Source organism: Falco peregrinus, chromosome 13 (assembly GCF_023634155.1).
Source record: "Falco peregrinus isolate bFalPer1 chromosome 13, bFalPer1.pri, whole genome shotgun sequence".
NCBI lineage: Eukaryota > Metazoa > Chordata > Aves > Falconiformes > Falconidae > Falco > Falco peregrinus.
Window position 1 is genome coordinate 21854533 of NC_073733.1, and position 24825 is coordinate 21879357.

Genomic DNA, 24825 nt, shown 5'->3' on the forward strand with positions numbered 1-24825 from the left:
ATGTTTCATCAGATTGCTCAAAAATGGAACTGCCTAATTTTTCTGCTTATTTAACGCTTTGTTTTGTGTTTGTTGTCGTTGTTGTTTGTTTGCAGACGTGGGTTGGCAATAAACGAAGGAAGATGAGCAGCAAGAGTACTGTAGAATCTGGAGGCACTCCCCCAGGGACTGTCCCTACTACTCCCTCAGTACCTCCAGAAGCAGCAGTTAGAAATGTGGTAAATATTGCTCGATCCCAAAGTCAGCAGTCTTCTTGGACCTCTTCTAATAACGATGTAATAGTTACTGGTATATACAGTCCTGCGAGTTCATCCAGTAGGCAAGGATCCACCAAACAGACAAATGCTTCGATGGCAGAAATACATAAAACCTCTATTCCACGACTACCAGGAAAAAGTGATACAGAGTTTCAGCAGCAGCATATCCCTATAGGACGACAAGTACCACATTGTAAAAATGCTTCCCTATTAGTAGGGGAAAAGACTATTATTTTGTCTAGGCAAACAAGTGTACTGAATTCTGCAAACTCCATATATAGTCACACCAAAAAAAGCTATGGTGGTTCGTCAGTCCAGACCGCAGAGTTGGTGTTACCTCAGAAGCCGATGATATGCCACAGACCCTGCAAAGCTGAACCGGTGGGATGTCAAAGGTTACAGAAACCAGAACATGCAGCTCTCACATCGCACGTGCCCCCTGGACAAAGGGCTAATTCCAGGGACCCTTCTTGTAGCACGCAAAACCTGGAAATCCGCGAAGTGTTTTCTTTGGCGGTTACAGATCAACCTCAAAGAATTGTGGGAGGAAGCGCGGTGCAGAAGCATTGCTCGGTGGAAGGCAGCTGTCTGTCCATCGCGATGGAAACCGGTGACGTGGATGACGAATACGCTAGAGAAGAAGAACTAGCATCCATGGGAGCACAAATACAAAGCTATTCAAGATACTGTGAAAGCAGCAGTTCTGTTCGAGTAGAGAACCAAAGTGCAGCCTTGTCTGGGCCAGGAAGAAATGTGAGCTGTAGTTCACAGGTAGTGAACGCCAGGGACGTGCCTGACAATATTCTGTATCATAACAGAGACTACCACGTGCCTGCGCGGACCTCATTACATACAACATCCAGTACATTATATAACAGTGCTAATCCATCAAGAAGTACCTTTTCTCCTCATTTTACATCTTCAAGTCAACTGAGGCTGTCACAAAACCAAAATAATTACCAGGTAATCCGTCACTTTGTCTCTGTCTTCTAACCGTGAAGACAAGGTTGTAGAGAAGTACTCTTTTCTTTGGCCCTTGGTAGCTAGTAAGCGACAGGTTCACCTCTCTGCAGGCTGTGCTCGGTTTACGTGTTGCAGTAGAGATAATTTCTGCTTAAACAGAAGTGCAGGCAGCACTGCAGTGTGGTAGCACCCTTACCTGCGGGGCGGAGGGTAGCTGTATATTGAAGGTCAGTGTGGGCTTCATAGATTCAATAAGTAAACTCTGGTTGAAGAGGATCATACCTACAACTGCTGGTGCGTGCTCAAGCCTGTGTTGTCCTGACTTGGCTTGCCAGCGCATGTCACAGCGACACCCTTGGTTGTTCCCCTGCAGACATGCTTTGCAGGTGGCACAGAGCAGAACATGGGATCGTGCTGTCATTTGTGTGCTGTACAGTTGCCTGCCCTTATTAATGTCAGCTTGGATTAGCTTTTCCATCAGCATGGCCTGTACCCCCTGTGCAGTTGCCAATCTCTTGGACCTGTTTTCTGTTAGGGATTAGGATCTCCTGCGAGGTAGTTAGGGTGATGGGGGACACTTAAGTGAGCAAATATTCTTCCTCTCCCACGGTATCTTAATTCAAATACTGGGTTTACATTCAATCCAATTATTTCCTCATCCCGTAATAGAGTTCCTTCAGTGATACTGAGAGGGGAAAATTAAGTGCAGATAATTGAAGAACTAAAAGATGTTCAGAAGAAGCTACAACACTAGCACACTTTTTTTAAAATTTTTTGTTATACCTAGAGGAGAGAGAATTGTGCAGTTAACATCCGAATTCAAGCATTTTTTTTCCCCCACGAATGGCATGACATAGTCTAGAGACACAGAGATAAAAGCCTTAAGACTGACAGGGTGTCATACTGTGTGTGTTACCTTTGTGCATTTCTCTGTTACTACCTTTTTAATCTATCCTGAAAGTGAACCATGTTAACAACGTACCATCTTTTCTTGTGCATTACTCACTAGTACAGGGAACAGTGCTTTGCGAAGTGCTTTGCTTTTTTTTATTTTTTTTTTCTTCTGACTTGTTCCTATCTCATATGAGTATTTGAAAGAAAGCTTTTGAGTGTAAGTGCGTGCCACTTTTCACCAGAAATACTGCTTTTCTTGGTAAACCTGAGTTTTGATGAGCATATATACTCTGGAGTAGATTCTATGTAGTAGATGGGACATTGCAGTTCTTATTTGTGGCCTTTTCTAAGCCAAGCACTTCAGACGAGCAGTTCTTTCCCTTTCTCCCATATCTCAGGTAGTCTGTCAGTATTTGCTGTTACTGTTCTTATTTGAGTTGTAAAATGCATTAAATGTTTACTTTTGACATCCCAGTTTCATAGGAAAAGAAATGTAAATGTGCACATCTGTTTGATGAAGGGCTGGTAAAGCTGTGAGTTAAGGAAATTTTTCGTAAGTTTCACGTAGTGAAATATATTACTGATACCTCCAGCTGTGTGCTCTTGGTACTTTTATTTTGCTCTTGAAAAAGCATCAGAGAGATTTATTTCTTACTACTTTGTTGAATTTTTTAGTGAAATTTGAAATTACTTTGATTAGAGACTTTTTCGGGGTAGGAACAGAGTCTTTTTAAACAGCTAGAATGGTTCATGGTAGGTGACATTTTATCAGTCCATGTGCTGTGATATGGCTCAGAGCAAGGAGACTGCTGTGACTTCACTTTGGTTTGTGTGTGTTTTTCTTTTTTCCCACCCCTGTTGTAATAACAGAGCCTTTTTTTTTTTTTTTTTTTTTGGTAAGCGAAGAACTCATCAGTCCCCCCTTTGGCTTCCATACTGTCTCTCAGAGAAGCCTGTTCTTTGGATTTGGGATTGCACCTTGGATTGAGGGAGCTCCTGTTTCCTGTGGTATCCCTTACTCTTCCAGAGTTTTAAACCTTGGAAAAACTGGGCAGGTTGCTTTTAATTCACTTACTGCTGTAAGCGTGCATGCTGTGAGCCTCTGAGATGACACTCTTCAGCATTAGAGAATTTATAAGGGAGGGCAAACGCTGTGGGGTCAGGGCATGTCTTGCCATGGCTCTGTGGAAGCTGCAGAGGAATAGTATCCTACAGCCTGGCCAGATGCCGTAGCGCCTTGAAGAAACGTCAGTGCTGATTTCTCCAGATCACTGCATTCCTTGCTGAAACTTTTGAGCACATTCCAGAACAATGAAAAAGTAAGTTCTGTATCTTAAGAGGTGTTAGTGCATGACAGTGACACTTCCAGCGCTCAATTATGACATTGACAAGAAAATGTCACCTACTGCCCTCAAGGTCATGTATAACAGACGGTGTACCCTGCTAGACTGATAACCTGTTTTGTTGAAATCATCAGTTCTGCACTAGTTCAACCCCCTCCTGCAAGTCCTGCCCTTTAAATTAAATCCAATATGACTGCTGTTTCATGTAGACGCTCCCCTTACAGCTTAATAATATTTATATATTAAACTACCAGAGACATAGGTTTTGTAACAAGTGCTCTCTGGATTCTTTCAGACTCTACACAGAATGGCACTTCTTTGGTATGTAGTTAGGTTCTGTTAATTTTACTGCCTGTGCTTAGCTAATTTACCCATCACTATGGGAATGAAAATCCTTAAACTTAGGGAAATCTTCCTAAATGTAAAAATAGATTAAACCTGAGGTACGTGATTATTGGAGTAGTAAAACATCCAAGCAGATGCTTCTTCAAAGTCAGGGCTCTGTGATTTGTGTTTTGATGAAGTAATTACTGTCGTACATTGGTGGGGTATCTAATTGGCAATTAGTTATAGCTTCCTTACTGGTTCAATTAATCAAATTCATGTTGGCGTAACTTAAGACTAAATTTAATAAAGTGATCAATTTTAATGCCTGAGCAGTTTCCATAAACAAATTGTTCAACCTACTTGCTTCTCTTAGTTTGGCTTTAAGCATATTGAACTAGAGAGGCTGTTTGTGGTGCATCTCAAGGCTGAATCATGATTTAGCCTTGGTTTCCTCCCCCCAACACTAAGGGACAAAAATACTGTTGAAAGTAGCTGTATTTTTAATTACTGTTACACACAGTGAAGCACAGTTATCTAATTTAGCCTTGTCTTCTTCAAGGGAAAATCCTAAGCCTTGCAGCGTGTACGTTATAACAGGGTATAGATATAATATTTATTTATTTTTTAAATCGCTTTAAGAATGCTTCTTTATTATGAATGAGGTGCAAGTGTGCTTCATTTAAGCAAATGGGACTTTTTTTTTTTTAATGTGTCGAAGTGATTTTTTTACTTCCCTAGACTTTTGAAGACAAGAGGACTTTCTTGCTGACTTTGGGTAGCACAGCTTTTGGCAAGGGCAAGGGCAAGCGACACGATCTTCTCTGAAGAGACTTGAACAAAGTGTTTCCTGACACTCGTCCTTGTAATAGAAACAGTTACATTTGTCACAGGAGTTGCTGCACTTTATTTCTGGGATTAAATACTTCCAGCTGCCTGAGAGGGGAGAACCTGCAGTGCTCTGGGGAGGGCAGGAGCTGTAAGCAGGCTGCCAGAGCACTGCGTACGGCCTCGAGTAACGCCAGGACACCAGCAACCAGGACAGGGCTGGGGCTCTTGGTTTGTTCGGTGCACTGAATTTCGGACAGTAAATCTACCGGTGAATTGCAAGAAGGTTATGTAGGGAACTCGTACAGTGTAACCACTTGAATTAAGGTACAGCAGTGGCAACACCCGAGTGTTGCAGTACCTTTCAATGTTCTCTTGCATCTGCCAGAGTTGCTGTTGCTCAGACACAGTAAGTTTTCTGAGACAGAGCATTTCAGGTTGTCATTTTTGTAACTCAACAGTAGCTGTCCCAGTTGGACAAGGACTGGAGTTAGACCTGTGAATCAGGATAACTCCATCTCCTCAGCAAATAACCCCCCCTTGAAAAAACCCAACCCTTGCACCTTTTTTGTAGAGCCAGTTTAGGATACTGCTGTGCATGTGGTCTATCAAGTAGTTATATTGAGAGAAACTTGATTGTTTGGCATCATACCTGTCAGAACTTGTGTGCATTTGTCTTCCAAGTAACCATGGATGTTCTGCCAGACTGATTACTTTATTCACACAAAAAAGTGCTTTTTTTCTGTAGCCCCACTTTCAATTAGTGAGGAAAAGTCATTTGGGTGCGTACTCGGGATGCATTTACAGTGGATTCTGTGGTGTGAAGCTGTTGTGTGGGATATAGAGTTGTAATAACTGTAACCTGTTTCTACAGAATTTCTAAAATGTGTGTGTGCAACTAAGAAATTAATGTTTTGGACACAAAAGCTGATGTAGACTTGGCCTTAGGGGGTGAGGGTGTTTATTTCTAGCCCACCTCAACCCGCCTTGTGTTGTAATGGCAAAGTGTCTGACTCCAGGTGACCTCCAACCACTTCCAGCTAAAAGCTTGAAGAATAAAAGTATCTTATGTGCTCGTACACTAGACAAAAACCCTACCAGGTATTCTATATTTGGTTATGCTCATGCTGCAAGTTTCATTAGTAGAGCACTCACAAATACAAAAACTATTAACATAGTTTGATACAGTCAGCAGAAGTGCGTAGATTTTTCTTCCTCACATATATAGTGTGTGTGATGACTTGAGATTGATTAATCTCTCAAGAGCTATGTTTAGTCTCTCAAGCATTGCTTGTCTGCAGCAGCAGATGAACATGGAATCCTAAATAAGCCTAAAATATTTCCAGCTATGACACATTTCAGATGACCAAGGAAAGCAGTCCAAGATTATTATTTATAAAGTCTGACCTCTGGGAATAATGGAGAAGCAGTGGGAATCATGGCAGCTAACCTTTGCCTTCGTATCACTTCCCCTTCCTTTTCCAACCTGATGTCCCTAGTTTTTCTGCAAATCCTTAACATCTGACATTGAATAGCTCAGTTATGAACATGATAGTATTTCTTTCTGGAAGTTTAACTGATGTAATTGAAAAATAATGTGACAGCAGTTCTGTAAGACATTGGTCCTTGTCTAAATCCAGTCTGCTTAATCTTACCAGTTCTGTGAAAGATTGAAAGTGAAAACTCATGTTCTAAAATACAAGTTTTGAGATAGCAAGAGTACAGAAACACTCAAGTTGCCATCACGTTATCTTACCCTCACCCAAAGAAACAGTGTTTTGCTTTCAGCCCTACAACAGGAAGGCTAAGTGTGACTTTGTTTTGCTTTTAAATCTTAACCTGTTTCAAAGACAGTCTTACCAGAACTGAATGAAGAATATTGAAGTCTTGTGAAAGCTGCTCAGTATTAGGTATCACAGCAACCTAAGCTGCAGTTATTTTCTGTTCTGTTTCTTCTTTCCCCTCTGCAGATTTCAGGAAACCTTACTGTGCCTTGGATTACAGGTTGTTCCAGAAAAAGAGCAGTAAGTATATTTCCATTTAAGTATCTAATACATCAAGTGAAGGAATGAAAAGTTTAAAAAAATGCTTTCTTTTTTTTTAATGTCAGTTCTGTTTACCTTCTGTGGGGTTTTTTTTTCTGTGTCAAGCAATGTGATGCCCAGGTATATGAACTGTGCTATTAGTTGAAATATAACATCTGAATTGATAAGGACTGAGAGTTTAGAGCTCAGAATATGTTTTTTATATTAAAAGTGAAATGGTTGTTGATTGAGGCAACTGAATGCTTAAGAGAGTAACTCCTTTTTCAGCTGCTCTGCACATGCACAGAATTAGTCCATGTAGTAACTTTATCAAGTCTAATTTTATCCACATACGTCATTTCACATTAGGCAGAGTCAGCCAGGTTGGTGTCCTCAGTTCACAAATTCCTCCAAGCCCTAACAAAAGGTCTGAAATTGCTTTTGTCAGGAAAATACCTCTGTCCAGCTCCTTTGTTTGATTACTGTTCAGCATTTCGATTCAAGAGTAGCCTGCTAGCTTCTCTCTGAAAAGCATGTTGGTTCTGCTTGCTTACCACGAAAACACACCCGAAGCCTGCAGGTTGGATGGTGCATCCAAGCTTTCAAGAGGCTGTTACCTATTAGTCCCGCTGTAGCAGAAGCAGTAACTGGGAGATGGCTATCACGATAACCACACTTATCCCACCACGCTCCCAAACCACTGAGCTGTCAGTGTCACATGTGCTGCTTTGGCAACGGTGTCTAGGTAATAAAGAGCCTTTCCTTGCCTTCTCCCCCCTGCTGTGCCCAGTACTTTCTTTCTTTTTTATTTTCGGTTCTTCTGTTTAGTCTTCAAAAGGTGTGTGTTTGGTAGTGTTTCCTGTATAAGTTGGAATCTGAGGACCATCACATTAATTGTGTTTTCTCTCAGACTTTTGCTAGGTCTCAAGAGTAGCACACTTCTATTTTCTGCAGACTTCTGTAGCCTCACTCAGTTCTGTTTCTGGACAGAGCACTTTATAAGAACATCTCCCAGAGGAGCCACTACTCTTACACAAATCTGTTGTTACTCGATCCATCCTCCCCGCCCCGAGTCCTAGTTCTTTTGAGTAGGGTTTTTTAAATGTAGCCCTTTTCTGGAAGGCACCTTCCCTCTGTCACTTAATGACCTTTTAAAACACCAAGCAGCTGGTGAGTGTCTTAGAGTACAGCTCCGCTGCTCGGCTGAGCAGATTTCACATCACCCACCGTCGAAAGGAGGAGGTTTCCTGGTGCACTGCCACCCCGCCCGTAGCACCAGGGCTAGGGTCTGACGGCAAGGTAATCCAGGTCAAGCGTCTGACCTGTCACATACGTATTCTTCTGCTGAGTTTGATTCAGTGAGTTGGATCTCTGGGGGTCAGATGAGTGCCAGAGCCAGCTCAGAGCAGCCAGCAGGAGCCTGTCACTGGGAGCAGTGAAGGGAGTGGGGCGTGATGCTGTCCCCAATTATTTAGCACTGGATAGGTTGTTGAGGCATGGTGGTTATGCTAGATACCTGACACAAGCTGTAAAAGAAGTTTGTCCCATAAGTTTTTAAAGCTGTCAAGGATGTGGAAGTGCCTGGTTATTAAGGGTGGTTATTAGGAATTCTTTGTCCTTAGGCCTTTACTCCTGTGTCTTTTTTAATCAATAAAATGCATTAAACCCTTTGGTTAATGTAGTCCGGTTTGACAACTTCTGTTTCCAGATTTGTGGATCCACTTTCTCCAGTTGAATGCATAATTAGCCTTCTTAAGGAGACAAGTTTAGGAGTTGGCACTCTAAAACTGCTGTATACACACAGGTGTAAGACAACAAAAAGGGAGAAAAAGCTCCTACTTCCTAGGAAACTTCAGTTTCAAATATGAAATTCTTTTGAAGAAAGAGTGTGAGGGAACAGAAATAGAATGGATAGAGTTGTAGAACTGCGATTATGGCAATTACTGCCATTCAAACAGTAAAAAGGCTAATCTGTATTTTGTTTAAAATGGAGATCGCCTTTTAGATGCTCTGAATTTTTAATCTTTTGCCTTGATATTTTGTTTTCCTTGGCCTGTCCTTCAACTGCATCAAGAGAGAAATAAAAACTGTGCAGTTCTGCAGAAACTCTTTCTCGTCTGCTCAGCTATGCTGTAAGATGACGTAATCCTGACTGTTAATGAATTAGTCTAGAAATGTCACCCTGTCCGTTATTCATGAGAAAGTCTTTGGAAAGTACAGAGGTCTGTGTTCTGTCATGGTGCATGTGGAATGCGTTGGCCTGTACGAATGCACCGAGTTTTGGTTTTTCACAGGGCGGCAGAAGGATAGGAAGGGTTCAAAAAACAGCAGTGAAGATACTTGTTAAAGAGAATTAAAAGGCAGAAAACATCTTCACTTTTGTCCTTGCATTTAAGTCTTGAGTGTACTAACTGTGCTTAAGTTATGTGTCATATGATTTCTTAGCAGAGTGGTTGGTGTTTATGGTCGACATAACTTGGTATGCTATGAAAAACATTTGTCACATAGGTGTTGACTCTAGGTGAGCTGTACCTGGCCTAGCTGTGGAAGTTTTTTTTCTGGGCGAGTGTGGGGGTTTGGTTTTGCTTCTTTTTCTTGTTTTCTTATTTTTTAAAATTTCTAATTAGAAACAGTTCTATTGGTCTTAATGTCAAGCTGGAAAAACAAAGTCATTAAAAAAGCCAGTTAAGGTCTTAGAATTCTGTTTCTGCCCATCACCCTTCAGAAGCAGGCATACTAAGTCACATGTTGTGTGGCACGTTAATTTTGGATGGGATTTTAAAATGAAACTGAAGTTGTCTTTCATGTTAACATCTGGGCTAAGTCACGTGAGGTTTCAATGGAGCGCTGCCCTTGGTGGAGAGGCTCACAAGGGAGCAGGTCTTGTATTTTCCCCCTACCTGGAGCAGCACCGCATAGTAGTGATACTTTTGGTACCTCCTTGAATAGCGTACTTCGCTTTGGGGGAACCTCTCCTGTAGGTAGGTTAGGTGGATCTGCCCAGAGCTTCAGCTTGGGACCTCAGGCCTCTGAGTCTGGCATGCGTTTCGTGGGGGGAGATAACCTGAAATGAGCAGAGAGTTCCTATGCTGGGCTTTGATTTTTAAATTGCTCTTTCAACATTGCCTATATGAATAAAATTCTGGAGATGGTGGCGTTCAGGTGTTCCCCTCAGAGCCCTGCCTGCCACAGCAAGCGTGCAATAGATGCACTCTGAATAGCCAAAGGAGCTGGTCTGACCCCAGGCTGGTGTGAGACCTGCCACTGGGTGTACTGGCACATCTGTGGGCACGGGGGAGACAGCTGGAGGAGGCGACGCAGGAGAGGTGCACCAGTGTAACTAGTAAAGAAAGTATCTCCCTGGACTGCAGTCTGAAAGGCTCGGGAAAACTGCTGGCTGCCACAGTGAGCCTACACTGGCTGGCCAAGAAGTATCTTGAGAGCGGCAGCGTTTCGAGTACAGTGAGCACCCATAGGTATTAGAGCCACCTGCAGTTCAAGTGCACCTCATGTACCTTTTGTTTTAAACTTTACCAGTATTAACTTACAAAGTTCTCTGTGCCTGTTCACATTCCTCTCCTCTCCTAGAAGGGCAGAGGGAAGAAAACTGCATTTTAGTCAAGTTGGTTGGAGCATGTCAGAGTCTTCGGCAGGAGACAGAAGCCAACCTGAAGATCTCCACAGGACTGAGTTGTGAACATGCTCTTTGTTCATACCTTCTGTGTTGCTTGGATAACCAGTTCATGTTTTTCCTCCTCCTGTGAAATACTTCACCACATATCTCAAGTTACTTCACTTTGATGTTTACATTAGATGATAATAACATGCCTAGCATGTCATGACCTTGTGGTGAACAGCACCTCTTCACTACTCCCAACAGCGATGCTTCAATTAATGCAAAGGGAAGGCAAGTCTTATTGTTTCAGGCAACATATGTCTTTATTATATGGCATGCTGCACCCAAGTTCCACAAATCACCTAGGCTTATTATATGCTGTGATCCTGCAGGCTGGAAATAAGTCATATCTGGCCAAGAATTGGAAAAGCAGACTTTCTAGGCAAATATGAGGAAGACATAATAGATTAAATAAGAATTGTGATAATTACTGTTCTAAAAATCAGTTTGCTTCGAGGCTGAATGTTTGCTGTTTAACAAACCAGTTCAAAATCTCAAGAAGAGTGAGTTGTCAGTTTGTGTGGATTCGAAGCTGGTTTTGGAAATTATGGGTTAAGATGACTGGAGTGTAGAGTGTAATTTTTTAGCTAGACTATTGCACTGATAGCTCTTTTTCTTTTTTCCTTTTTTTTTTTCTTCTTCTTAGCTGTGTTTGGTTTAGCAGCACGTATTAACAGAATATATGTAATTTTGGCCGAGTGTTGAAGCAGTTACAGTTCTTTTCAAGCTGTGCTACTATGAAATATTTATCAGTTCTGCTTCCTTCGGAGCAAATTTCAGGCTTACCCAACCAGTGGGAAAAGATGTGAAAAGTCTCTCTTCTAGCAATCTAACAGTTTGTGCACTAATAGTGTGTTAGCAGTAATAGTTTAAGGGTGCCTTCAGATGCCATTTGGTTTGCAGCCTATTTTCAAACACCTTTTTGCCTGAAAGCTGTGCAGCTTGCTGCTGCACCTTCTGCTCTCAATGAAGCTGGTAGTAGCAGCTCTCTTCGAGTCATTTGCTTTGCTTCAGTTACATTTCTTTGTCGTAAGAAAATTGAAGGTACCTTGTGATGGGTATTTACCTGCTCATGTGATGAGAGGGAAACTGTCAAGACTCAGGGAAGGGCAGCGTCTAGATGCCAGTGCTCTGCATCGCTCTGGTAGTTCTGGCCACCAGCTACCTTGGGGTTTTTTTCCTAGGGAAAATCACGCATGGCCTGGGAGTCTTTCAGGCTTTACTGTGTGGAAATGCATGCAGTGTACCTGTCTGTAGGAGGTACTGTTCTTTGAAAGATGCTTCTGATTGCACTGTTCCTAAGCAGGCAACATACGCTGTGTGTGAGCATCAGTTTCTAGCCAAAGCAGTAAGGTTGGTTCTGTAGCAGGAGACTTGAGTATCACTGAAACGGGGGACAGCTTTGTGACACTTGTGAAAAATGAACTGAGAACTCAAACTGAAGGAACATGTCAACTGGCATAACTTTAATGAGGTTAAACGTGCTGGTCGTGTTAAAGGAAAATACAGACCACCTGAATTTGTGTATGAGAAATGAAATCAAGAAATAATAAACTGAAGAATAATACTAAACGGTGCAGATGGGAAGGGGAGAACATACGTAGAATGATTGGTTCAGAAATAACTTATTTCTACCCTCAAATAAGACCCTGAGATATGAATTGATTAATTTTCTGAAAAAATCAATTAGACTTTAAGTACTATCAGAGTTCAGAGTGCTGAATGCTGGCATCATTAGGAATGGCAAACAAAGCAAAATAACACTATGCTTGTATAGAAGAATCTAGAATTTGTTCATACCTTGAATGCTGTGTGCGCTTCTGATCTTCCCCTTCCCCCCAAAATATACCAGAGAAGCAGTGATGCAGTGGTGAAGGGCACAGAACAGCCCATGTAGTGAGCAACCAAGTGGGCTGTATCTCTTCAGACTTGGAAAAAAGAGTTCACTGGGAGGTAGTGGAGGAGTGTGATGGAGAGCTTTAAAAATACGAAAAGTGTGGAGAAGCAGATACGGACTCATTTCTTCCTGTATAAGAGGAGTTATCAAATGAAAGTAGCCTTAAACTGGGTCAGGAGGAGATGGGATGTGTTTGTTTAGAGTAGCTTAAAGAAAGAGCGGCCTCCAGTTTATAAGATACTGGGGTTGCTAGAGAGTATTGGAGGTAAGTGTCACTGTTTGTCCTATTTTACTTTTTGTACATTTTAAAGGTCCTTTAAAGTTTAGTAGAAAGTACTACTCAGAAATTTCTTGCTCTTTAAACTTAAACTCCGTGATAAGAGTTTCTGGGCGGTAGTGACTAAAATTTGTTGTGAGAGGTTTGTTTGCTAGAAATAACCATTAGCTTAGAACATTTCATCACAGAGCATCAGAACGGAACTGTTATTTAATATGATTTTGCTGCAATTTAAGTAAGTATAACTTTTTGTTAACAGAGTGCTCAGCTGCAGCATCAATGCAGTAGTTATTACATTTACATTAAAGCTCTAGTTCTGTCATTATTAACATGTCTTTTATTAATAATTTGAAGATTGTGTATAGCTTTTGTGCATGTGGCCTGAAACACTTTCAACTCATGCATAAAAACTGATCTAAAAAAGCAGGCTCTAATAAAAGGCAGGATCAGGACACTCCACTGATGCAATTATTCATACCAATTATAGACACCAGCTTTGCACCACAAATACTGCATGCACAGTGGGTATTATGAGGGGCTCAGCAAAGTGCCAGGAATGTCTATAATAAACTGGGTCATCTCATATAAGAAATGTTGTTATTACACTTGAGAGGTCAGGGGATAAGCAGGGTTTAACCCTGCGCTCGGCAGAACTGCTGATTCAATTTGCTCACAAGGATTGCTTTTCATTCTGAGTTTGCTGGAAGAAGCTTCTCTCAGCTTTTCAAACTGTGGACAACAGAACTGGTAAATGTAAAGAGTTCAGCAAACAGTTAACACTGCTGAGGAGAGAGCTGAGCCTCAAATGGGCAAGCAGGGGATCTGAAGAGAGGAAATTAGAATTGCGTTCGTAATAGTAGTTATAATGAAGTAAAAATAAGAACTGAATTACTGGCTTGTCTTCAGCGATGGGAAGTATTGTCCTAAATATGAAGCTTCTCAATATTATCTTTTGATATTTTTTCCTTTGCTAACTGATGCATAACCATGAATGTTGTGATATTTATAGGACTGTGGGTTTTTCCTCTTGTTTCCTCAGTTCCTCTGCCGATACTAAACATGAGAAGGTTATTAACTAGATTGATGGAAGTGTAGTTGTGTTCAACGTAGAAATTCTACCCTTTATTTTCTCCCAAAAGTCATTGACTTTTGTAAAAACATTACATAATTTTTGAGCAGCATATAGTACAGGACTCAAACTTACATATAAACTTTGTCAAGGGGGCGATCCTGTAACTGATGGTAGTTGCAGTTTCCCTAGCAAAGTCATGACAAGGCATATGGCACAGTCAGGTATATAAAGGTACTTGGTCTGGATCTAGATTTTGGACAAGCTGAAGTGTTACTTACATCTAGTGAGTGTAAGGGCCGAGACTGATCCCGTGGCGATGGTGCAGCAGGAGCAGAGTAAGAACGCTGTGTCTGCGTGAGGGTGCAGGCAGGCGGCTCCTGCGGCCACTGAATATCCAGTGACCTGCTACCCTGTGTGAATCCGAGTCCTTACGTGCCAAGACACTTCCTTTTGGGGCACTGGTAAAATGTCAAGTCTAGAAACCCAATAGATTCTGTCTTTCCTTGCTGGAAAGACCAACCAGCTGTATCGCCGTCCTTGCTGGCACTGCCAGCACGTGCCCTGCTGAAGGCAGCGCTTTCAGCTTCTCAGAGGCTCAAGTCCTGCTGCTCGGCTGTGGTCAGTAGGTTACTCAGTGCTGATCTGGGTGGAAAAAAATGGCAAAAATGAGATACAGGCTTCAAAGGAGAAAAGTTAAAGTGGGGCGAGAAGTACTAGTTGGAGAATGCGCTGAGTCTGCCAGGGTGGGTTGATCCGGGCATCTCTGTAAGGCTGCTCTGGACCTGACTTTCCGTACCATCTTTTGTTTACATGCCCTTGTTTTTCTCCTCAGTTCTGTTCCTGCTTTCTGGACTCTTCTGTCTGGTGTGTGTTGTTGGGGGGTGTGTGTGTGTGTGTGTGTGTGTGTCTCTTTCCTGTCAGTTGGCTGAAAAAACTTGTTCTCCGTTCCCTTCTCTGACCCGCGATCAGAATCAGTGTGATTCAGGTGCTGCTGCACGAGCTGTTCGGGAGCAAGCGGGAGGATCAGGTACCTCGTGCAGCTGTAACTGCAACAGCAACAAAAAAGCAAAAGTACCTATTGTGATCGGAAATACTAGGTATTATTTTTGACAAGGAGGTAAACGAAAAAATTTAAGTTGGTTTTTTTTTTTTCTTCCCCTCCTCCCCGTCCATTTCCACAGTAGGAGGCTGCAAAAGACTTCTTTGGGAATGTAGCTACGGGAGAGTTCCTGTAACTTTGAAAGATCTCCTTTGGTCTAAAATGTTGAGATTGACTCTACAACCCTGGTCTGGTTGCAAAATTCTGTAGCAGTTGTGAGGTGAAAACCATTCAGTAGTGTTTTATCTAACAAGATTTTTATTAAAACATTTGTAGTAGATCATCAGAACCAACATACATCTGCCTAAAATGGAAAAGATACAGCACTGCTTTTTTAAGTAAAATTTTTGAAGGCCAGGTGTTTTTGCTTTACAGTGCTTTCCCCACTTAAGATCTTTGTATTTAATAAGTAAAAGCTGAGCAGCCCCTGCACCCTCCCACAGTACCACCCCTTTGGTAACTCTCATCTGTAGTCAGTTGTCTTGTGCCTTTTGTCTAACGGGGGATCCTTCTGCACATCACAAATACAAAGCCTTTCTATTAGCGAGTATTGCCTTGTGTTCTCTCGGTAGAAGAAGCATTTTCTTAAGGAACTGGAAAATTGCATGGCAAGCAGAAATCCAAATTTGCTGCAGCAGCAGCTGTACTTCCTTTGGGTTTTGTTCTAATTTGGCCCTTGCAACGAAGTAGGTGAGAGAAGGCAACACTAACTGGGGTTGCTCCCCAGTAATACTAGGTAGATTTCTCTTTGGTTCTCTCATTTCACCCCTCTGCTGGCAAGGGGGAATTTCCCCAGCATGTTCCAGAGGTTTTCTTTAAGCTGTACATTTTTAATATGAAGAAATTTTCTATTTTATTTTGCTGGTAAGTGCAGATTGCAGAAGGCTGGGTGAGTGGTGGGTTATTGCAGCGGTGATGGCGGTGTGAACCCGCCAGAACCAACAGCGAATGTTACTTATTTATGTTTAGATGTTAAAAACACTCGGTATACTTTAGAAGGTGATGTTGCCCTGAGCGTTCAGGAAGCAGGATAGGCCTGAGCAACTTGTTTCTCCGTGTAGTCTGAGTGTTGCTATCACGCTGCTTTCTGCCTTCTCTTCCCTCAGCGCTTGGCTGCTGCTCCCCAGCTGCAGAGCAAGAGCTCTTCCCGTCGCTCTCAGAAGTTACCATCTATTTTGCCAACAGTTACAAAAGGAGATATTGCTGCAGTGATTCAGCAGATAACTGTAGTTTTGTTCTTTGAAAAATGGCTTGTAGGTAGGAGGAACTCGGGGCAAGCATACAGGGAGAACCGGCACTGCGGAGGGTGAGGGGGCATCAGGGATTTTGCTTTGCTCAGCAGGATGCTCTTGAGGTGAAGTCCACTTACTGCGCTTTGCTGCTCATCTGGAGCAGCCTTGAAATGTGCCAGCTGGGTTCCTTTTAGATTAAAATAGACTGCAGTGTGCGATCTGGGAGTGCATCGCTTGGTGCTTGGTGTGCAGGACCGGAGGAGAGCTGCTCCCGCGCAGTGTGCGTGGTGTGCCCGCCGGCCTTCTGCACCACCTGCTAGCAGTTAATCATGGACCATGTTTCAATATAACTGGTACTTTTTTTTTTTTTTTTTTTCACTGGACCACCTGGGAGACAAGGTCTTGATACCCCTACTTTATATTCATACATTAAGGAGACTCAAGTGCTTCTAATATTTTTGAGAAACAGTGATTTTTAAAAGAATAAAATTGCAAGGATTACCAAATTCTGAAGATTAGCAAGAATTAAAATCTGTAATTGTACAAGATTGTCAAGTGATTCTAGTTGTGCAGAATTATTTTGCCCCATTTTGAAGTTACTCTAACTTTTCTCAGTTTTTAAATGAGCAAACCCAGATTTCAGCTACTGCAATCATGATTATGTCTTACAAAATTCAACTGATGAAATGGTGGCAGATTTGGCACATGGGGCTACAACTTCCTAGTGCAGACTTTATTGTTGTATTTATGTACTTCTAATAGCAGGAGAGATGACAAACATGGGTCGGTATAAAGCAGCTGTAGATTTTAGTGAAAACTCTGGGATAAAAGCTTCTGATAAAGCTTGTCATTCTACAAGTGAATGACACGGTATGCCCACAACAGTTCAAGAAGTGCGGGGATGTCTCCTTTTTGGTTTTCAGCGTTACTCCTTTTATCAGTAATCCACTATCACATATTTTGATAAACGTATGCAAAGAGTTAGGGAGCTCACAAATAAACAGTGGAAGCAATTTTAACTCTGAAGCTTACCAAATAAACATTAAAGCATTCCCTTTAGGAACTCGCAGTCCTTTGAATTATGCATGTATTGTAGTTTGCAGTAAGATAAAAGAACTTTAGTTGGGGGAGGGTGAGAAACTTGAAAAGCCTTAAGGAATAATTTGCATAAATTGGGTGGAGAGAGTAAACAGCACAAAGGGAGAAAAAGTTATTTTCAGTAAGGCTTTATAGAATGAGATAAAACAAATTTAAAAAATCAGGTGGAGTTGAAACAAAGCTGAAGTGCTTTAAACTTACGTTAGCACTACAATTGCCTTTAAAGCAAATCCCAGGGAACTCTGTACTGCCCTGGATAAAAAAACAAACAATAAAAACCCTAAATTCTTAAGGGAGAGTTAAAAGAGAAGAAAAGCCGTGGAGACAGTGTAACATGTGTGTCTTACTGTACGCAAGACCTGTGGAAATTAAATGAACAGCATAAGCAGGATTTTTTTAAACCTAACAGTATGTTTTTTATCTTACAGTTACAGGACCGCACACAATTTAGTGACCGAGACTTAGCTACCCTAAAGAAATACTGGGACAATGGCATGACCAGCCTGGGCTCAGTCTGCAGAGAGAAAATTGAAGCTGTGGCTGCAGAATTAAATGTTGACTGTGAAATAGTGCGGGTAAGAAATCTAGAGTCTTCCCTTATCCTGTCGCAGAAGCAAAAATAGGACAGATGAAAGCCTTTAAAAATTTCATGAGGAAGCTTGAAATAGATTTCACGTATTACATAATGAATGACCATGTTGGGAAGTGCTCTCTCGCTCTTTCTGCAGTCTATATATAGAAAAAAGCCCTCAGGTAAGAGTCTTATTGATCAACAGCAGAAGTAGCACTACAAGCTGTTCCACATTCTCTTCAGACTTGAGTAGGATTTTAAGTAAAAGTGTTACGTTTTTTAGGGATATCCTAGAAGACTGAAAGGTGCTATTTATATTGCTATTAAGACGCAAAAAGGCCTTTCTAAAGATACTGGGAAAATATTTCTCATTGATGCTCATAGGAAAAAATAATTTTAAACGTATGAAAGGAAATGCTCAAAAATAGGGAAACAGTATTTTACAAGTGTCTTGAAGCCAGGTTGAGATGTGATAGAGGGCAAAGGGTGCTGCGAAGAATTCTGGGTCACTTCAGTGTGATAGCCACATAGGTGTTGTTGGGGAAGGACTGCTTTAGAAAGTACAGGTTTGGTGTAAATAGCCTATATGGTTCATGAGAAGCGCTCCACATCGTGTCTCCCAGAGTTTGGGAAGTTTGGTACAGCCCCAGTTGATGCCGCTGTATTCCCAGTTGCCAGGTGTACATCATCGCTCTCAAACTGCGGGTGTCTCATTTACTCAATGGTTCCATTCTCTGGAAAATAGTCTGACTCTTTTCAATCGGTACAAAACCTGATCAGAATGTTCCTTTCCCTCATAGCAGGCACATTGATAATCCAGGAATACCTCCGTCCTGCGTCAGTAATGAGATGAGATGTGAAGAGGCATCGTTAGTTAATGGTTGGACTCAATCTTAAAGGTCTTTTCCAACCTAAACAAATCTGTGATTCTATGACAATTGTGACTAGTCCCTTCAGTCTTCATCCTCTTTTTCCACCTCATTCTTAAAATTCTGACATTGCTACAAAGTGGAACTAGGAGCCCTTCTTTGAAACTTTTCTTTTGTGGAGGTGTCTCTTGAGTTGGTACATCCAAATGGTGTACCAAAGCTGCTTTCAGTGTGGAACACTGATCTGGAGATTTTCTTGCTTGCTTTCCTTAGTGCATGTGAATTATTAAAAATTAAATTGTACTTTTGGAGGCTGAAAAAATTACTCTGTAGAGAACAAAGCTGCTCCATATTTTCCGAGCTCTTCAGTTTTCTATCCGAAAGGGGAAGCTGTTTCCACTGACAGCATCTCCAGGTGGACCCCTGAATACCGTAATCGCCAGACAGTAAGACTGACACCCATGCTTCACCTCCCTTACTTTGTGCCCTTAAGAACATCCTTATTGGCGTGCACAGGATGACAGGATGAAGTTCTGTACACATCTTCAGTAGCATCTGTTTGAAATCTGCTTTTGTCTTCAGGGCAGGTGTGCTGAGCTCTGATAACTCCGTAAGGCGCTCTGGCATAACCTGTATTAGAACATACACACACAAATGAACAAAAAGGTGTAGTGACTGGTGGTGTTAGCAATGCCTGTCCTGCCTCTGCTTCCTCTACGTGGCAGTCTTGAGAATTGTAGCAAGAATTAGGCGGAGGTTGGTCCTGTGCCATGCTGCGCTGTTTTCTGGTCTGTAACGGATGAATTAAAACCTACAGGATGTGTGCGATCTCCAATGCTTCCCGTTGTCCTTTCGCTAAGGCGCATTGTGTGTGTGTCCCAGCTGTAGGACAGGTGTTTTCCATTATGTGCTTTACAGGATCTGTCCTAAATTTGTCTTGGGATCTATATGGGCACACCGTATGGTGCCTCTCTCCTCACCTGCCCACCTGCGTTTTCTGGTGCCCGGAGGCTCATGTGCAGCGTGGTCTCGCTCTGCCAAGGGGTCAGGGCACGGCAGTGGCGCAGTCAGCTCAAGGCATGAGTGAACCACAGCATCTCTACCCTGTACTGCTTGTTCAGGACTTGTACTTTGTTGCCTTTGTATTTCATTTACCTTGAATTCCAGGTAGTGTGCAACTAGTAACTGTTTCTCCATTGGTGATGTAAAAAAAAAAAAAAAAAAAAAAAAAAAAAAGTGGCATGTGTGAAATAGTACTAAGTGTATATACATGTGTATATATATAAACCAAGTAAATATATATACATAAAATAGTACACAAACAAATATATTTTATATAAATATATAAACACATACAACTGTTAAATATTTACATATACATATCACTTGTTTTATTCCAATTAAATACATTTCCCCATATATTTAATAGCCTTTTGAATGGAAATGCATGATTTGTCCAGAGAAGGGTTTCTTTTCCAGAAGTACAAATGATTGATCCTTGTGACCCATACTGGCTTGAACGGTCTCCAGTACAAAGAAAGTATCAGATCTGTTTTCCAGTACAGGGAGAGGTAATGTTTGCCACTACGTATAGTTCCACTGGATTTGATCTTTTAAGGTTGAACAGGGCTTTTGATTCTGTAGGTTTTGTCCTTCTGGTGGGAAAGTGGACTTGGAAGGTGACTGCTGGTTGTACCTTAGCGTCATGCACATTTACACCCTCAAATGTCTTTCACATGTTCCCAAGACATCAAAAGAGGGAAATAAAAAATGTTATGTCATATTTAAATGTGAACTCTGGCCAATACTTCTTTAAACTTACAGTATTTCTTTTGCTTACACTATAATCATTGCTGATTACATTTGTTTGGGGTTTTTCTTGCAGTTAGTTACACGTTTTTGTTTATATTTTTCTTGACTAATTTTATTCATTCATACAAAAATAGCATCTGAAAGCAGAATAGCCTTCTTGGCAGTGAGATGTTAGACATTTGAGGACAGATGACAACTATCAAGCTCCCCAGAAATATGAGGAATATAAGAAAAATGCATGACTTTTTTATTACTATCATTAATGTAACATAAAGCTTTTGTACATAAGAGGTCAAAAGCTATTCCTAAGCACCCACCACGGGGTAAAGACACCTCGTCCTCTTTCCCAGCAACTCATCCGATGAAAGCTGGATTATTGAACATAGTGCTTCAGTCTGAGCTCGGCAGCAAAATCAAGCAGTTGCAGCAGAAAGGCCACTCGTTCTTCACAGCTGACTAACGACTCTTCCTGGTGGGGGCTCCAGACCTAGTCTGGGTCTGGCTTATGATCGAGAGAGACATTGGAAAACCAGTTCAGAATCTTCCATCTTTATTTTTTTGGTCAAGTGGGATTTCTGAAGGTTCCAACCTAGAACCTTTCTAGCCTGTTGACCCCTAACCTCAGTGTCTGGAGCGCTGTAATCCTGCTTTGACGTGGCTCCCTGCGGGTCCACGTTCTTATAAGCTGCCTGAGGGCCACGGCGCTGGCTCCTTCTGCCTGGACTCCGGCCATTCTGCCCTGACTCGTGCTGGTCATCTGTTCAGCTGAAGCTGGGGAGGTTGGGTTGATGCTGAATTCATTGCTGGCTGCTGTAAATAGGCTTAGTGAGTCTGATTACACGCATGAACAGATGTTATTTGAAGTTTTTAAGGAGGTAATATTTTAGAAATATAATTACAAATATTAAGGTGGGTTTGTACGTAGCAATACTAGTCTGCTCTTAGACTCATCATTGTACGGCTCCAGAATAGTCACTGTTCAACGTAGCATGCAGGTTATGGAACCTTAGTACTTTTCTTTCCCGTTTTAATTTGCAACATCGTAAAAAAATATGTTCATCTTCTGTGGCATGTTCAGTATGTTGAATGAAAGATTTTCTGCTTTGAAAGGTATGTTAGAAGACAAGATCTACCTTTCCCAAGTGCCTCAATTTTTTGCTGATTTTTTTTTTTTACTACAAAAGAAGCAGATTTGCTTTGGAATTTTATAGTTGTTAGCACTATTTGTTACCATCATAAGACTATAAGAAAATGTAAAGAATGGCAATACACTCTTTGGGGAAAAGAGACATGGGTCTGGAAGGGGCCACTTGTGGGGGTGGTTGTTTACTGTTCGGGGGTTTTCTTTTTCCCTTTTTTCCCCCAAACTGTATATAATGTACAAAAATATCTAGGTAGCTCTCTGTGTACCTGCTTTGCATTCCTCAAAGAGGATAATCAGCAAGCTGAGAAAGGAAATATCACCCAACAAAAATAATTTGCCAAAAATAGTGATAAGCATCTTATTAGATAATTAAAGAGATTCAGCTTCTAAAAAACAGGTTTTTTTCAAGGCTAGCACAGCATGCAACTGTCTTTAGTAGTTGAGACTGCGTTAATATTTCTTAATTTTTCTGTTTGATAACCAAGGTATTATAAGCAAAAAGTTTTTTACTAAGCTTTTTCATGCTATATATCAGGTCTGCAGTTAAAGCAAGTGTGATGGGGAAGAGGAGCAATGCAGGTATTTCTAAAATAGGGCCAGAGTAATGTTTGGTGTATCTTTAAAGAAAACAATCCTCTAATATTTTAATGTGTTTGGTAAACTCTGTTGGAGCATAGACCTTATGGAAAGGATGTGCATTTTGCCATGCCCTGATCAGATGTTCTAGAGGTATATTTGATTTTTAGCAATCCAAAAATTCCAGCACTAAGCACAGTTCAGAACCTCGTAATGTCTTTGCATACATCATCACCACAGGAATCAAGCACGCTTGTGTGGTGACAGCTTGTGTGGCCAAACTCCCCCGTTCCCCATGCTGGGCCAGCGTGGGGTTAGGTCCTGGAACAATGAGGATGGTCCCGCTTGTGCTGCCAGCGCTGCTCCTACTTGTTGTATTTTAGGTGGTGTGGAAGGGGGAGGAAGAGCCAGGTCAAGAAGACTGGAAGTTAGCAGTTGGCAAAGAAATTGATTCCTGGCTCTGAGAAGGATTTTTGAATGCCAGTGGAGAACTGATTTGGATGGAATGAAATGTCTGGGGTACAAGAGCTATTAAGCAGAATTAAAATCAGATGAGAAGTTAAAAGTCTGAGTAATGAAAGGGAAGGGAGAAAGTTAATAGGTGAAGAGTTGCAGACAGTTCTTATTACGTCATGTTAAACTCTTATGTTGAGTCTTTAATAATTTTTAGTGTAGACATTGCTTTATCAGAGAAAGCAAGCTAATTAACAGTTACACAGCTCCACTTGGTTAATTGTGAATGTGATTATTTTCTTAATTTAAAAAAAAAAATTGAAACTCAGTTTTATTGATGTAAAATGAACTTAAAGCATCCATACCCATCTGATCACCAATGGGTTTCTAGGCTCCTTGGTCCTGGAGCTGTTTCATCTCCCAGCAGTTTACAGTATGCTCTTCTATACCTTACTGCAAGAAATGTTTCTTAAAGACTTGCCTTCCAGCCATAGAGGGCTGAAGGATAATATGGCTCTGAACTTAATTCTGCCAAATTATGTACTGTCACCAAAGTGGAGTGATGTAGAACTATCACCTTGAATAATTTCTTCCGTGCTGTAGGACATCCTAGAACAGGTGGGCTGTTCGGGTCATTGGATGTTTTAGTCCCCTTACGGAAGTTGCGGAGTGGGAGAACCTAGATCAAAGATCTTATGTTAAATTCGTTGAATAATTTAGGTGGGGAGAGACCTTACAAAGTCACCATGTCCTACTCTTTTATTTAGAGCGGGATTGACTTCAGAGTTAGGTCAGGTTTCTGACGACGTTGTCCAGTAAAACGTCAGCTACCTCCAAAGTTGGAGGTGCCAAGACTCCTATGGGCAAACTATTCCAGTCCCTCACTCTTAAGCATTATTTTTTTTCTTTTTTCTTAATTCCACTCAGAGCTTTCCTTGCTGCGACTTGTGACTGTTGTTGCTTTTCCTTTTGTTGTGCACCTGCCCGTCTCCCTTTTATTGGAGGACTGAACCTGGATACAGTATTCCAGGGAGCAGCCTCATGTGGTTCAAAGAGGGGGGAATAATCTTCTCCCTTGAATTGCTGGCTACGGTCTTGTTCCTATGGTATAGATGTGCTAATTTCACTTGGTTGTGGGCCTGTTGCTTTTGTTATCGTTTCTGATATCATTCATGTTTATTTCTCTTACAAGACTTGGATTGGGAATCGAAGACGGAAATATCGTTTAATGGGGATTGAGGTCCCACCCCCTAGAGGAGGTCCTGCTGATTTCTCTGATCAATCTGAATTTGTTTCTAAATCAGCACTTAATCCAGGAGAGGAAACTGCTACTGAAGTGGGGGATGATAATGATAGGAATGATGAAGTATCAATCTGCTTATCTGAAGGAAGCTCACAAGGTATTTGAAAATGCGGTTACTGCCGTGCATATATTTTTAATTTTGTGCAGTGTGCATGCTTTGGATTCTCTGTTGTACACATTCAAAAACGTCTGAAAGAGTGTAACAGTCACACGTCACCTGCCTGGGCTGTATTGAAGGTACTGTTTGGTCTGTTTCTTCTACCTCTCTCTATGTGAATTTTGTTGGTTTTGTTATCACAACGCTTGCAGAAACCTTTTATCATAAGAACTCTGTTTCTGCCAGTTTCATCTGAAGTTAAAGGACAAGGTCATGGTTAGCTGGTGCAGCTGAGAGATGGACAGTACAAACCTATAAGTCTCGCTTCCCTCGGAAGCCAGGTTTTAAAAAATGCTCTCTGTCAGCTGCCCAGCTCTGCACAGCCAGCTGGAATATTCATTCCCGTTAGCGTGAATCACACCCGCAATTCTCACCTCAACAAGCGCTCATGTGTGCTAACCTGCCCGCTTTGAGCCGGCCTGAGCTACGTACTTACAGTTGTCGTGATGCTAAACTCATGCTGATGAAAATATGTTCAGAAGATATTTTTGCTCAGACTTGGTCTGGAACTAAAAGCGCTTCACAGTACATCAGAGCATAGCAGAGCTGCTGCCGCCCAGCTGTGTGTGCGTGGTCTCTTGACAGGCAAAACCAATAGAAAAGATCAAAGTCAGTCGCAGGGGACTGCTTGGAAAGCCTTAGAACCACACATGTGGGGTGCCTGGGTGTCCTCAGTAAATTGCATGATCTTGAGTGATAAGTGTCTCCAACTTAATTCCCTTCTGCTCCACCTCCCAGAGCTGCATGACCACACTGGAGCGATCTCTCCCGTTCCCTCTGCCACAGGAGCACTCTGGGCCTCGGGTGGATGGACTAGCTTGGCATATTCACTGGCTTCACAAGCTCAGCTAATTGCTCCCAGTGCTTCTGATTAGAAGAGATCAATAAAGCCTTTGCTCTCTAAACGAAAAGAAAGTCCGATCTAGTGCGTGCTCTTGCACCTTAATATGCTGGGC

The 24825-nt window shown here is 41.7% G+C and overlaps 1 protein-coding gene across 8 annotated transcripts in view; it reads left to right on the forward strand.

The window, feature by feature from the left end:
* Window positions 1-24825, forward strand: part of HDX (highly divergent homeobox) — a 49216-nt gene that overhangs the window by 15121 nt on the left and 9270 nt on the right. For 6 of the 8 annotated variants that reach the window (XM_055818076.1, XM_055818077.1, XM_055818070.1 and 3 more), the window contains 4 exons: window positions 96-1220; window positions 6580-6633; window positions 17413-17559; window positions 23602-23809. In XM_055818076.1, the coding sequence (XP_055674051.1) occupies window positions 96-1220; window positions 6580-6633; window positions 17413-17559; window positions 23602-23809 (1534 nt within the window). The remainder of the gene's footprint in view (window positions 1-95; window positions 1221-6579; window positions 6634-17412; window positions 17560-23601; window positions 23810-24825) is intronic. The other 2 variants (XM_055818073.1, XM_055818072.1) reach the window with 2 other exon arrangements.